This window comes from Anas platyrhynchos, chromosome 3 (genome assembly GCF_047663525.1).
Source record: "Anas platyrhynchos isolate ZD024472 breed Pekin duck chromosome 3, IASCAAS_PekinDuck_T2T, whole genome shotgun sequence".
NCBI classification, from domain to species: domain Eukaryota; kingdom Metazoa; phylum Chordata; class Aves; order Anseriformes; family Anatidae; genus Anas; species Anas platyrhynchos.
In genome coordinates, this window is record NC_092589.1 from 113,690,494 (window position 1) to 113,705,356 (window position 14,863).

General features: G+C 40.5%; 1 protein-coding gene across 3 annotated transcripts in view; it reads left to right on the forward strand.

The window, feature by feature from the left end:
* The window catches only part of EVA1A (eva-1 homolog A, regulator of programmed cell death), a 202,943-nt gene that overhangs the window by 51,031 nt on the left and 137,049 nt on the right, over positions 1 to 14,863 (forward strand). For 2 of the 3 annotated variants that reach the window (XM_013093401.5, XM_005012924.6), the window contains exon 2: positions 6,431 to 6,645. In XM_013093401.5, the coding sequence (XP_012948855.1) occupies positions 6,431 to 6,645 (215 nt within the window). Of the gene's footprint in view, positions 1 to 6,430; positions 6,646 to 14,863 lie in introns of those variants that run through there. The other variant, XM_072036519.1, reaches the window with a different exon arrangement.

Genomic DNA, 14,863 nt, shown 5'->3' on the forward strand with positions numbered 1-14,863 from the left:
CCTCTACCTTCTCATCCTTATGCAAACCCAAGGAGACCTATGAAATACTGTTCAGCATTTACAAAGTGTTACCTTGTTTAGCCTTGAAATACTGGCACTTAGCCGCGGTTCTAAATTCACTCTTGTTTTAAAGCAGTTTTTCTAAGTTAACACCGGATACTGTTAGGAGCTGCAGTTGCCATACAGAAGATCAGATAGTGTGCAAGGAAGTGTTGACTTCAAATGAAAATATTTTCCCAAGTATGCTTACAAGACGTTCAAGCTTTTCTTGTGCTGTGTGGTATCTAAAAGGTGAAAGGGCTGGGGGAAGTAGCCGAAATGAAAGCAAATCTCTCTGTAGAAGGTTTGTAACAGCAAGTTTTAATCTCCAGTATTATGAACAAAGCAAAACAAACCCTACTTGTCCATACTAGGCTTCCCTGTGATTTGAGAGAGTTGCTGTTACTGCTGCAACCACGGGATTATCAGTAATGCCTGGTATGAAATGCACTCATTGAGTTACTCGTTCTGGCTTCAAACCTTGACAGGGGTCATGTTTCAGCCCTGTTTGCCTATCCTAGTGGTGTGTTATTCTATTCCACTGGCTTCGCACTGTTTCAGTGAGATGTTAGCAGTATTGGTGTTCTGCATATAAAGAATAAGGTGAAATTCTACAGTCCATATTTATCTGAAAAAAGCCTGGTGTCGGGGCAGCCTGAGCTCCAGAAAGCTATCTGATTAAGGCTTCTGGAAGAAAGTTCTGTTTCATATTCAGTCACAAAAAGATCCACAGGGAAGCTGAGGAAACTAGAAGAAAATCACATTAGGTAGTTAAAAAGCAATATGGATATTAATAATAAGGAAAAAGAAACTAAAATCAGTGTACACCACAAACAAAGCAATATTTTGTTAATGAACACAGTTAATTGTGTCGACTTCATTTGTTTCAGATAATGGGAAATCACTTCTAAGGATAAAGATCTTTGTTCATGTCATTGATTTTTCTTAATTATATGTATACAATTCTATATTCATAACTACAAATGCTCAAAATTGGGTATTTTAAAAAGACATTATTGTAGCCGAGATATGCCTTGATGCACAAAGTTCTCTGGGTTGAATTATGTGTGATAGTTCATTTTGTCATTAAAATCCTTTAAATTTCCTTGTTATTTATTAAAAGATTTTAATCATATCAAAAGTGTACAAAGAATAAATTTTATTGTGGTTGGGTCTGTTCCTGTGACACACACAGACTGAGATATTCCCTGGGGAAAGTGAAGTTTGTCTTTTGATGACTGGTGAGATGATGTGTTGCTATGGACCTTGTCAAGCAAAACTATTTTAGTAGAAGCAGAAGAAGAGGTCTTACCATTTTTAAATAACCATGGTTAATTAAGATATATGTATAAGTACATCTGGTTTGCAGGAAAGTTCTTGTATCTATGCTTTTGTGAACTGCTCCATCAGTTGCTTTGGTTTCAGAAAGGCAGGATTGTAGCTCTGTAAGAGAAAGTGAAGGATGATATTTAGATTTGCAGTACCTATATCATTCTGTATGAAACTGTTTTTCTGTAGTCCATATATGTATTAAGGCTTAGAAGTGGCTCTTGGATGAGAACTGAGCAACAATTCCCTGAAGAGGCAATGCTGAAAATGGTTCTTGGGAACTGACGTTACTGGGTGAGATAGAGTTACAGTCAGCGCTAAGGGCTGTGTTTGTTGAGTACTGGAGAGTAATTGCTGATGACTGATAGGAATCAAACTTTGGTCTTAGAAAAAACAAATTGCAAGCAGTGTTTGAAAGAAACATTTCCTTCTTGTCAGAGGAAAATATGATCTATCATTTTTGTGATATAAAACACACTGTCCTCAGAGTGTAAATCTCTGCTTTAGTAATGACATTGGCCTTTTAAATCGAGAAGTTTAGCACGACTCCTCCAGATTGCTTTACTTTGGGAGTATGAAAGCCTACCAGCAAAGATTCCATGTCCTCGTCACAGTCCTTAAAAAAAAAAAAGAGAAGTACTAAACCCAAAGGATTTTGACATCTGTTTTTTGTTATCTCAGATTTTAAAAATGTATAGCATTTTGGAAAGTTTTGTTTGGCCTAATGCTTTAGTTGCCTTCTATGTTTTTAGCATGCTTTCAGGATGAAATATATATTTTAAAGAAAAGTTCAAATTGCTGCCTGCTCTAACACTGTCCTCCCTAGACAGGCTAATGAGTGAATCACCAGAAAATTTCCTGATAAAATCATGAGAATTAATGTCACTTTCACCCCAAGATGAACCATGAAAAAAAAAAACAGAGTAGATTTTACTGTGGCCATACAGCTGAAATGTTGCTTGCCTTCATGTCCTAGATACAGCAATGGTGATTTCACATCCCAGAATTTGAGGATGAAGAAAGGAGCCATTTTCAGTAAAAGCCTGCTGTATCTGTGTCTGAAGTGGACACTTGGAAGGCTGTAGCTTCTATTCCAGATAGTAATGCAGGGAAATTTACTTGATGGGGAATTATAACATCATTCAATAATACCTTTTTCATCTCAGTTTCTCGACTGTCATTCTGTGGTCTGTGAATGGCTGATTGGTGATCTGCTGTATCATGTTACTAAACAAAAATACGCTCTTGCAGCCACCAAAAAAGATTTTTTGCATGCTTGCCAGGAAAGAGTCAGAGCTCTGTAAGCTATTCCTTTTGTATTTATGAAGTGCTTCTTGCTTTGGTATACAAGTGCCATTGAAGTCTTCAAACACCTGCCCTTGGCTACATGTTTATGCACTTCACTCAGTAAAGAGCCTTCCTGTAGTTCCCTCCCTGGTACCACATGTTGGTCACTGGATACCTGTCACCTAAAACCCAGCAGGAATGCCGAAAACAACTTAGATTTTGGTTTACTGAAACATGAATCGACGGATAAAGAAATGCCAACATTTTCAAAAGAACTGCCAATGAATATAGTGCAAATTTGGCACATTTAAAGAGAAAAACACAGAGCATTAACTCTCTACAGCCTGTTCCTTTTGCTCTTTGAAGGACATGGTGTCATCCCTGATCATGTCCGTTTCTAATCCAATATCTTCTCATAGTGGTCAGTGCCAGATGTTTCAGGCATTGTCCTTTGTTTATCATTACTCAGTCACCATCAAAGCATTCAAGCCATTCAATATCTTGAGCTTGAATGAGCTCAAGTTATTTTGAGATTGCTGATGGAAAAGGAGAGGAAGGAGTTGTTTCAACAATTGATCTGCACTAATTGCAGGGGTTGAAACCTTCCCTGATCCTGAATTGGTACTATGAAAGGCATGGTGTAGGATAGCACTTCTCACAGAATAATTGAATATTCAGAGGAGCCAGTGCTGTCTTGCCTGCGCTTTGGCTGTATTTCTAACAGGGAGGTCATCTTTGGGGAAAAGTTCTAATGCACTGGAGTAACGTGAAAAGTGAGAGCTAGTTTTATATATACATGTATATACATGTATATATACATGTATATATATACACACACACATATATATATACGTATATATATATATATATATTTGTTTGCTTTTCCTGTTGCCCAATTGTATGGTTGCCTCACTTGTAAGGGAGCAGAGCTGATCTGACTCCAGGACTAGGTGTACAGCATCACACAGAGTTTGTATTCTACCAACTGGGAAAGGAAATGAATTCCAGTAGTTTATTTTATCCCCAGAGCACTTCTTTGATCAAATGATATAATGGCACTAAATTAGTGCTTTTTCCTGATCTGATGCTGCCCTGTCACTTAGTGTAATTATTAGGACTGTGTCAGTCTTCTTATAAGCAAATGCTGCCCTAGGGACTTTTAAATTAATATGTGATTTGTATAAATAGCTATTTGGTACACACCTTAAGGCATTGCAGCAGCAAAATTGCTAAATGAGAACTACAGGCTAAAATTTAGAGAAAGCAGAGAATCTAGCCTTCATAAGCAAAACTTAAATGTCTCAGTTAAATTACTGTGTGTTGATTATTGCTAAGAACAATTATTATAGTTGCTCCAGGCACCTTAAAATTCCCTTGGACCAGTATTCTCTCACACAACTCCTAGGCAAGGTTTCAGTGTTTAGTATGAATAAAAAACTGTTCCTGATAAGAGATCTGGATGAGGTTATACTATTTTGGAACATTAGAGGAATTTGCTGGTTATAGCCTTGGGGCCAGAGAAAAGGCCCTGGGAGTGTTTAATTTAGTGAAGTAAAGATAGCCTTCAGATGCATATACAAGGATAGCTCAAGTTGACATTGAAATGATTCTCAGGAAGCCACATGAATTTTCTTAAACCACATGAATTGTGCTTCCCTGTCTGCATAGTCATGACAGTCCTGGAGAACATGCTGGCAAACATGAGTAAGCAGTGCACCTTACAGCAAGGAAAGGTAACTGCATACCAAGCCAGCCTCTCGGTATAACAAAGACGTTGACAATCAGGAGAGAGTCTCTCTTGCTGCTAAGAAGGCTAGGGTACTGGAGCATGGGATAGGCAATAAGAGACTGAGGGAGTTCGTCTGTTCATCTTGGAGAACTAAAGAATAAATAGAGTGGAATCTAATTACTGTTTGCCAAGATCTAAAGGGGTTGTAGAGGAAATGAAACCAGACTTTTCTCTGAAATGCACAATGACAGAACCAGAGGCAATAAGTAATCATTATGACTGATTAATCTTGACTGTTAGGCGTTGGCACAGGTTACCCAGAGAGGCTGTGGAAGCCCCATCCTTGGAGATATTCAGAACTTCACTGGACTAGGCACTGGGCAACCTGGTATAAAGTGGCCCTGCATTGAGCAGAAGGTAGGACAAAATGACTTGCAGAGGTACCAGCCCAAGTTATTGTATGGTTATGGGCCACCAAGATGAGAATCACATTTCTGCCATTTTCTTAGAAAACAAGTCTAAGATATATGTCAGGTTCCATTTTAGGACTCTGTCCAAGTATTATGTGTTTCTCTTTATGGTCTTGTCATTACTCTCTACTCTACCTCTAAAAAAAGAGGTAAAGGAAGACAGAGACAGGGTATTGTGTGATTGCTGCTGGTAGACTTGTGCTGGTAGCCTGTGGTGGGAAGGGAATTCCAAACTCAGTGTAGAGAGGAAAAAGCCTTTGGGGTTGAGGGGACTGTAGCTGGTGCTGCACTTGGACATGCTGCAGAGTTCCCTGCACAGATGTCTTTATATCAACACCACAGAGATTTCCCCTCAGGCTTGAGTGTGGCAAAGTCAGGAGCTGTTTGGCAGTTGCCATGGAAACCTGACAGTAATCAGCTTTTAGCTCATCATAACTTTAATGAGGCTTTTTCACCCTGCTTTATTTTCATTAACAACTTTATTATTGTTGATAATGCCATCCTGTGCAAACAGAAGAGATTTGGTTCTGCATAAGGTTTTTCTTCTAACTTTATTGGACTTTTGCAGAGCTGGGGAGAAGGAAAAGGTTTTGTGTCAAAAGGCCTAGAATAGAAGATGTAACCAGAAAATTAAAACGGTATATTATGAAGAGAGATCAGAGGTATGACTGGTGTGCTGTGATGGCACAGGCCCTCATACAACCAACTGTAAGTGCTCACACCAAATGTTCCCCTTAGTGGCTCTAGGTCTGGGACTTTCTTGCCCATTGTCATAGGATCACAGGAAAATCGAGGTTGGAAGAGACTTTGATTGTCTAACTTCCTACTCAAAGCAGGGTCAACCAAGAGGTCAGACCAATTTGCTCGGAGCTTTATCAAGTAAAGTCTTGAAAACCTCTAAGGATGGAGACTGTGTAACCTCTCTGGTAACCTGCTCCACTGATGGACTGTTCTGACAGTGAAAAAGTTGCTCTGTATACCCAGACTGAAACACTCTTGTTTTGATTTGTTCTTGATGTTCTTCCACCATATGCCCCTGTGAAGGGTTTGGCTCCATCTCCTTGCTAACTTCCCTGTAGATATTGGCAGGTTGCTATTAGTTTTCCTTCTTCAGAGGCTGAACCAGCTTCTTCTTACAGGGCTAGTGCTCCAGCTCCCAACCATCTCAGTGACCCATGGCTGAACTCCCTCTAGTTTATTGATGTCTGTCTTGTACTGGGGGACCAGAAATCACATGCAGTATCTAGATGTGGTCTAAATGATGAGTCTGGCTTAGCTGCATTTCCTGTAAACTTGATATCTGTATCAATATAAATAAGTAGTATGAGCAGGCTAAGAGTTTGGAGCATCTGAATATTTCTTCCTCTAAGGATATATAACATGGCTGAAGGCCAAATCATCCAGCCTCTCTCTTTCTCTCTCTGTGTCACTGTCTATCTTCTTTTCCCATGTGTGAGATGAGTAATAAATTCTACATCCCTCATGGGTTTAGTTGTGTGTTTGTTAGACTGCATTATTGTAAATCATCTAAAAATTAACTGTCACTAATGATGTTTTTTGTCATGTTCTTTTGCAGGTTACATATCACAAGTACTAAAGAATTACACTGACCATGCCTGTGATGGAGAATACATCTCCCTGAGATGTCCTCACAGAACCACCATCAGCATCCAGTCTTCTTTTTATGGCCGAATTGTACCAAGTCATCAGATGTGTCCCTCTCGCTATCCCCACTCCTATGCAACTTTAATTAAGGAAGACGTTGACTGTTCAGTTGGCACTTCCCTTCAGGTATTGCATGATAAATTGCGTCTGTTCATTTTGGATTTTTTTTTTTCCCAGGCCAGGCAGCAGCTGTCTCTGTTGGTCCTGCATAGCTCTGCATTGAGCAGTGCTACCCAGCACGGGAACAATGACATCCCACTGAGCTTGGTGGGTGATTCATCTTTGTAGTTTAGACAGAACTGAATTAGATTTTGTTGCTAATGCATTTCTTAATTTTCCTACAGTCCTAGTCAATAACAGTTCAGAAATGAGGTTGAAAAACAAGTACACTGCAAGACCAAATTATGTTTGGACTGTGTTTAAAGATTTATTTTTTATAGTTCTCCTGCCCAATGGGTAGCTTTTTTAACATATTTAGATTTTTTTTTCCTTAAGTTCAGAAATGATTCTATTTCAAAAGGCTTTTACTTTAGTAACTTGAAACCCAGTGAGAATCCTTAACTTTACTTCTTCTCCTGACTCATTTGGCTCTTAGGCCACCATAAGTGATCACACATCACTTAAGCTTGTAATCTCCCAAGCATCTGTAGTTAATCACCTCTGTCCATTTGTGTAGGGCTTGTTGGCAATATGTATCCTCCCAAGAGCATATGTGACTTCAGCAATTCAAAGGATTATTTGGAAGGTGCCAGTGTTAGTCAACTGTCAATAAGAGCAACTAAAATTAGAAACATAAACTGGCTGATGTTGAGATGAGTGGAGTCTGCTCCCAGATGTAAAAGAAAGCCCAACTCTTTCCAAGTGCAGGACTTGGGACTGTGAAAATCTTTGGGCAAAGACCTCAACTTTTCTTAAGCACCCTGTGTGTTTATGGCTATGAATCAATAATAACTCATAATAAAAATTTACGGCAGAACTAGATTAGTGAACCTACAGGGCTAGTGAATCATTTCTTTTATAATTTGGCTAAAGGCCAGCGTTTCCCACATCACTTTTCCCTCTTGCATCCAGGACTTTTTAAGAAGAGTTTACAGCATTTTTTTTAAGTAGATATGAGTGCTTTGGCTTCCAAATGTCGGTGGTAAATTCTTAAGAAATTGCACAGGGTTGGAGTTTGCCTGTAATGTAACCCTTGAGCTGACTGATTTGCAGCTGCCCTCTTAATAGTTCCACTGCACATCAAATGTCTGAGTTGTAGTATGGGAAGATGTCATCCTTATCAGTGGGAAGTCTTCCCAGATATGATAACGAAAGCTTTTAATACAACAGATGAGGCAGTCATGTTGTTTAAGGTGGGAGAACATGGATTGAAGACTTTGGCAGAGGCCAACCTTCCCTTCTTTCTTTTATTTATTTACTGATAAATTTGCTTGAAACATTCAATTTGATAGCATGAATGATACCTGTGTGTATAGACTCATCCTTTGTGGGTGAGTGACCCACTTAAGACATATGGAAGAACTAGAGAACAAGGAAGATGTAATCTTTGGCTTCTCATGCCATAGTTTTATATGCAGGAGGGATTTAAGCGACCTTTACCTACATAGCTTCTTATGTCCTCAGAGCTGTTACCCATTAACTTTGCATAGGTTCTTAAGGTGCTTGTAAGTACAGCTCCCCCTATTTATCAGAGTGAGAACTGTGTTTCCTGTAGGCATTCTTGCAACAGATCTCTTGTATGGTAAGTTTGTTACATGACTAAGACCAGGAGATGCCTATTTGCCCATTTGGGGGGGATGCATACCTGCTAGAAGAACAATCTCTGTTCTGCCACAAGTTTGTTAGGGGACCATTGGCAACCTCCTGAGTCTCTTTGGAAAATATTCACAGTGCCTCTCTGGTGCTTCCAAATCCGGCTTTGATACCTCAGTATGCAGTGTCTGGCCAGGGTAGGATGAGTCCAAATGCCAGAGCTTCTTTCCTAGTCCTGGAAGGGGTGATGCCTCTCTGAATGTTAAGCCAAAAACTCCACAAGCTGAATGGCAAGCTGCCTGCAGCTAGCTGGTAGGAAATGCATGTATGTAGGAAAATTGGACATGGACAAGAAAATTGTAGACAAGAAAATTGCATGTATTCTTGTGGTTTTGAAACTCACTTATATGGCTGCTATAAAGAGGACCATTGTATATGTGTTCTGATTGGCACTAATTTAAAAAGCCAGCTAAACTAAACACTTCCAAATTAAGTATATAAAATTACGATGTCTAATCGAGCCCATGACGGTATAAATTTATTGCTTCTCTCGAGATTGGCCTGGGGGATTGTGAAGGACAGTTACAAATACTATTCCCTGCAAGCACTACCTGTGAATAACAGTTAATTCTCATTTAGAAGCTCTCTCCCCTCTAAATGTCCAGTTCAGACATACTTTCTATGTTAAAAAGAGAAAAGAAAGAGTTGATTACTCTGAGACAACCACTGCTAATTCAGCCTTAGGAGGCTGGCTGCCAGGATCCCTTGCTTTAGTCACTTGTTTTTATCTGAAATGAAATGCAGACCACTTGGGAGAGTGTGTCCAAAACATGAAGGCAGTGACCCCAAACTGTGCACATTTCTGTGATTCTAACACCATAATGTTGGATTCAGTGGGAGATTTTCAAATGCACAAAGAATTTGGACATTCAGTCTGGGATTTCAGTTTTAATGTGGTTGGTCTCCTGTTAGCTTTTAGATCAAGTCACACATATGGAGAGATCAGAACAACAAAATAAAGTTGTGTTGAAAGCCAGACATTATTTGCTTTATAAACATCCTCCTAACCCTATTTCACTCTGTTAAACAGGGGAACCCAGAATTAGCACAAGTCACATGAGATATATTGCAGGAAGAAAAGAGAGATTTCTGCTGTATTAATGAAGCATCTCTGAGATAATTTAAAGATGGGAGTATAGAAAACTCCTACACACCCTTTAATATTAGGAGCTAATTTTGTGCTCTAATGCTGTTATCTACAGTCTGGGCTGGTATGTTCTCTTCTGTACTTTGCCTGTAGAGTCCTGCTGAAGTTATTCCTCGCTGGGAGGCAAAAGAGAAAAGTGTCCTAATCCCAGCCAGGAGGGCAGGATGGGGTCACAGAAGAGGAACATCTGAAGCTCTGCCTTGGTGGATTTGAAAAAAGAGCTGCATTGGCATGGTCCTATTTGTGTTGGTGTCATTGCAATGAGTTGTGACTCACACATGCCTTGATCCCTTTTGAGCAATTGTGCAGGTGCAATTGGTCTGAGCATGCAACCTAATCAGAGAGCTTGAAGGTTTTTGGCAGATCAGTGCATTGGGCTTTCACAGTGGAGTTTTCTCCTGCTCCGTAATCCCATGTCACACAGGTAGAAATGGGCAAGCCCGTTTTTAATCCATGAAATGTCTGATTTTTTGGTGTGTGAGAGTATAGAGAAGGAGCTACATTACATTGCTGCACAGCTGGGGAACATCTGGAGAGAGCTTTTATTCCAAGGAGATTTGGAGATCTGTGGTTTTCTCATCTGTCACACTACCACACGTATTTGCACTTTGCTTCTGTGGGGGCATCTGGCCCATAGATTAATTCTATGAGGATCCTATGAGACCTTGCCTTTTGCGTAAATCTGGAAGCTAATAAACAGATACAGCGGCAGTTATGTTTATTCAGACAAACACATAAAAGTTGGCACAGAGAAGAAAGAGGAGTGTTACTGCTCTGCATTCTGCATCGTCTGCTGATAAGTGTCTACTGATAAGTGAATCTGTTTGGTAAGATACCTAAACACAACTTGTGCCTGCAAACATACACGGGGCACAGGTATGTTTGAAGCTATATTTGAAGCTGCTCACCTGAAGAGGAGGAGGTTGGGAGTGCCTTGTTTATAAAGCTTTCCACAGCTTCTCATTCCTGGACTTGTGTATCCTGGGTTTCAGCAATACACAACTCAGGGAGAATGTTTAATGATTGGCTTAAAATTATTGCTTATTACCAGAAAACTAGATTACACGTTGCAGCAGATTATCTGCAAGATTTTCATTTTGGTAAATTATCATAAAAGTACAACCAAAGCTTATGTAGAAGGAAAAGAGAAAGCCCTGGAACAAAGCTTATTGAGAAGGAAAATAAAAAGCCCTGGAGATGCATTTTTCTGTTGTTTTAGCTTCCAGATATTTATCAGAGACATTGAAAGTTAGCTTCTGCCTTCACTGCCTTCATGTCCTGGAATCAGCAGGAAATGTTTTACCATGCAACTTGTGTCTCCAAGAGGGCTGTGCTTAGAAGGTGCTCTGGAGCCGAGCCCTGCATCTTGTTATAAAGATTAAGTGGGTCGGGGAGGGAGTTTAGGCATAGCCTGTGGCCTGGGTCTCTTTCAACACTCTCCAGGACAACCAGCTGCTGGTGACAAGAATCACTAGTGCTGCTGATGTGGTATTTCCTTTTGTGCTTTAAGCCAGACACACGACACCTTTGCTGCCACCATCTCCCACTGTCACTCTAGCAGCCTGTGAGGCAGCCCTACAAAAGGGAGCAGATTCCTTGCATGCTAACCACAAGTCCCCAAGCCCTTCTTACCCCTTCTTTTTTAAAGAATAGGGACGTTTCTGTTATAGAAATCAAAGGGGAGCTGACCTCTCTGGTGATGAAAAGATGAGATAAACTTTCCAGTAGCTGCATGATTTTCAAAACATGGGCCTGTTGTTGGTCACAAAGTGATGGAGCTGGAAGGTGTGTGAGTTACTGAAGAGGGTTTTATTTTCCCATAGTATTCTGGCTTAACAGCATGGGAAATTAAAATACAAAGCGGAGGAAAATGATTTAAGTGCTCTGGCTTTTTTGGAAGGCAACAATGGTGTTGCTGGTCATGCCCTGCCCCAGGACACAGTACAGTCCCACGGATGTACCAGCCCTAAGAGTCCTTAACAGTAATCAGGGTCCTGCTGTAGCAGCACTACATAGACTCAGAGAAAGGGTCCTTCCCCATGTCTCTGAATCTATAAGATGACAATGGTCAAGGGGAAAGAGGGGGAAATGTAACAGAATAGAAGAATAATTTACACCAGACCACATGGCCATCAGTACCGCTGGGAAGAAAACCCAGGGTTCCTCCTCATACTGCACATTAGAAGATCTCCAGGACTTATAGACAATCTGAAAAAATAAAGTTTCAGTTTTAGAAATACCACAATTGAAGAGCAGTTTGGGCAACTAAATCAGACTATGCTGGTTGTTTTGCAGAGGCTCATGAGCAGTGAGTTTAGGGTCCAGAAGAACTTAATGTGGTGCCAAAGTTGCTCTTAAAAATCACAGAATGAGTGAAGCTTCATTCATGAAGCTTACACTGGCTGAAATACAACTGTCTGGCAAGCATCCCCCCAGCTAATTATTTGCAAATAGAAGACAAGCTTGATGCAGAGGTCATAGATAATCTCTAAATTGCTGTATCTTTGAAATCTTTGGCTTGACTGAAATAGCTTGTCAGAGCAGCGTGATTATGTGCCGCAGAGGGAGGGGCACTGGAGGCAGAGGTGGCCAATGCAGCCTGTCTCCCTGATGAGGCAGGACTGCTCCCTGGGGTGTAAGCCTCCTAATGCTTTGTTTACTCTAAATTTAAACTTTCCAAGTCACGGAGCTTCCATCATTGCTGCTAAGACCCTGCTTGACAGTGTAATAGTTTGCTCTCAATGATTTTTCTCCACTCTGTTTTAAGCTTTCACTTTTTTAAGTCCCATGACTTTTGGTTATGCATCCTTTTGGATTCCTTTAGCTTAGGCCTCCTCTCCCTTTGAAGTTGACCCTACATACAGATTAAGTTTCCCACTGTTAGGAAATGTAGGTAGTGGTTAATTAGGTGATATTTGTAATGCAGCTTTTATCAGGTCCTTCTATCTGCTAGGCATAGTCCTGCTCCTTGTGAGTTGCTATCTCTGGGCTCATTCAAGGCTCTACCAGAGAAAATCTGGTGAATCTTGAGGTTGCCTTTTGCCATCCCAATCCTACTGCTGTCTGTCCTACTGCCCTTGTTGGTGTTTACTACTGCCATAGCAGAGCTGGTGTTACAGAATGTGTGCCCAATTTTCAGCTTTATTTCACAGTCTGGTGTGTTAGAGTAAGTCACCAAATGTGTGGGCATAGTTCCCTTCTGCTGACTCCCATGTAAGTGCTGGAAGGTCCATGGGAGAGTGATAAGAGATAGCTAGCAGAGCACTAAAACCACCCATAGGTCAGTGGTCAAGATTCAGGGCCTTTGTTCTTTTCTTCATTTGGTCCAGAGATTGAACGTGGTAATTTGAATTACTGAATTACTTTCCGGTAGAGCAGGCTGGGAAATTGCTTGATAAAACCATAGGTATATAACCCGTATATCATGAATTTCGCTTCCTCACGTACTCTTTCTTCCCTGTTCCTGATCCTTCAAAAATCCTCTTGCTCTCTGGACTTCAATAATTCACACACACGAATAGAGATGAATGTGCAATCTGCAGATAATTAGAAGGCCCTGTAAATAAGTTTGCAACTTAAAAGTGCTAAGTTTGTAGCATGTTTTAAGGTAATATCAACATGCAGGGTTATATAGAACTGTATCAAAATTCAAATAAAATGAGATATAAAGCAATCACAAACACATCATGCTGTGTGGCTTTGTAGGGAGAACTAATGCTACTTTATTTGTTGTATTTACTTCTTCTTTTTGCAAAACTCACAGAGACGCACCAACATAAGTGTTGGTCTAGCTCCACCATAATAGTAATACCTGCACTAAATGTGACCTATAAATGCTTAATCATATATATATATGATTACTGGTATCTCCTTGTGTGGTATTCTTCACACAAATCTCTGCCCATCTTCATTTGACTGCACACAGCTCTGATCCACTCATGCAGCTTGCTCCCTGAATTACTCTGCTCAGCAACATACAATTTGGGCAATCATTTAGTAGGGTTCCTCTGTGTAATTTCATGCCTGACTGACATGCCCTGAAGTCATCCTTATGTTCCTTTGATGATGGAGGCTGTACAGAGAGCAGCCCTCTGGCAAAATCCCAGCTCCCATTGAGTTTCACTGTTGGCTGCTATGGGTCCAAAGTTTCACCCTATGTGTGTTAAATCTATGAACTACTACAAGGCACTAAGAACTGAGATAAGCTTAATTGCCTTGGGTGTTAAGCTCAGTTGTGGTTTATTTTAAGTGTGTAGGGGAAGCACTTCTTGAGTGATTTGAAGAGACAGAATAAAAATGAATGCACCCTTGGGAATGGCTGAGGACAGCCTTGTTGCAGAGTTCCCATCCAGTCCCAGATTTAAAGGGTTGTTATCTAATAAGCACAAGAAATTACTTAGCTAATGAGCACAACAGTATGAGCATGAGAAATGTGTTTCATCTGCAATGCCCACTAGGAAGACGTGGTTTTGAGCTTGAGGCTGCCCTTGCTTTAAGACCCGGGTCACTGCAGTGAGATTAATCCAGGGCATAAATCACAGGGGTTAGATTAGTGTTTGTTTTACTTGAATTCACATTTCTTTCTCTCTTATCTCCTCTAAATCTTGCAGATTCTTAGCTCAGTCATGAGCCATAGGATGGAATGGGTTTAAACAGCCACAGCTTCCCTCCTGAGCACTGGCTGTCAGCCCTCAGGCTTGATTTACCACTGAAATGTAATTATAAAATGGCACAATGCAATTAATGTGTCTTCCCTCCTCTCTCATGCCAGACAGGAATTCCTCCTCCACCTTCTCCCGTTGGAGTGATTTTTATAACATAATATCCAATGTGACTTTATTTTGTGTTACTTGGGTGTCTACCAGATGACATTGACCCAAACAGATGATTGTATATACCAGTTAGGGACAATTTTGTGTGTCTATAACTTCTTCTATGCAAGATCAGTTTGCTCATGGACCTCTTTTTATTTAGTTGTTTTTGTGGTTGTGTTTTCCCATCTTTACAACTGACAGTGAGAAAAGGATAAATTGCCAACATTTTTCCAGCCATTCATCACACCCATGTGAGCTCAGGACATTCACTGCTAAGAAAACCCACAGCCTTCCTGGTGTCAGCCTGGCTGATCAGCTGCAAATAATTCAGAAACGACATCTGGTATCTGCCAAAGCTCTGATCTTGCCTGGAAGTGTGATTCTGCGAGTAGGACCAGAAAGCTAAAAGTCTTGGTTTGTAAGCTAGTGTGAGTCTCATCTTGTCACACATGTTCTGCAGGGTCACAGTGTTGCACGGTGTTTCAGAAGACTGACAAAAGCAATGGGGAAGAAGTTTTCTGTGTATGCCAGGATAGGTGAAAATTGTATACACCAGTTTTTAGGTTAATGT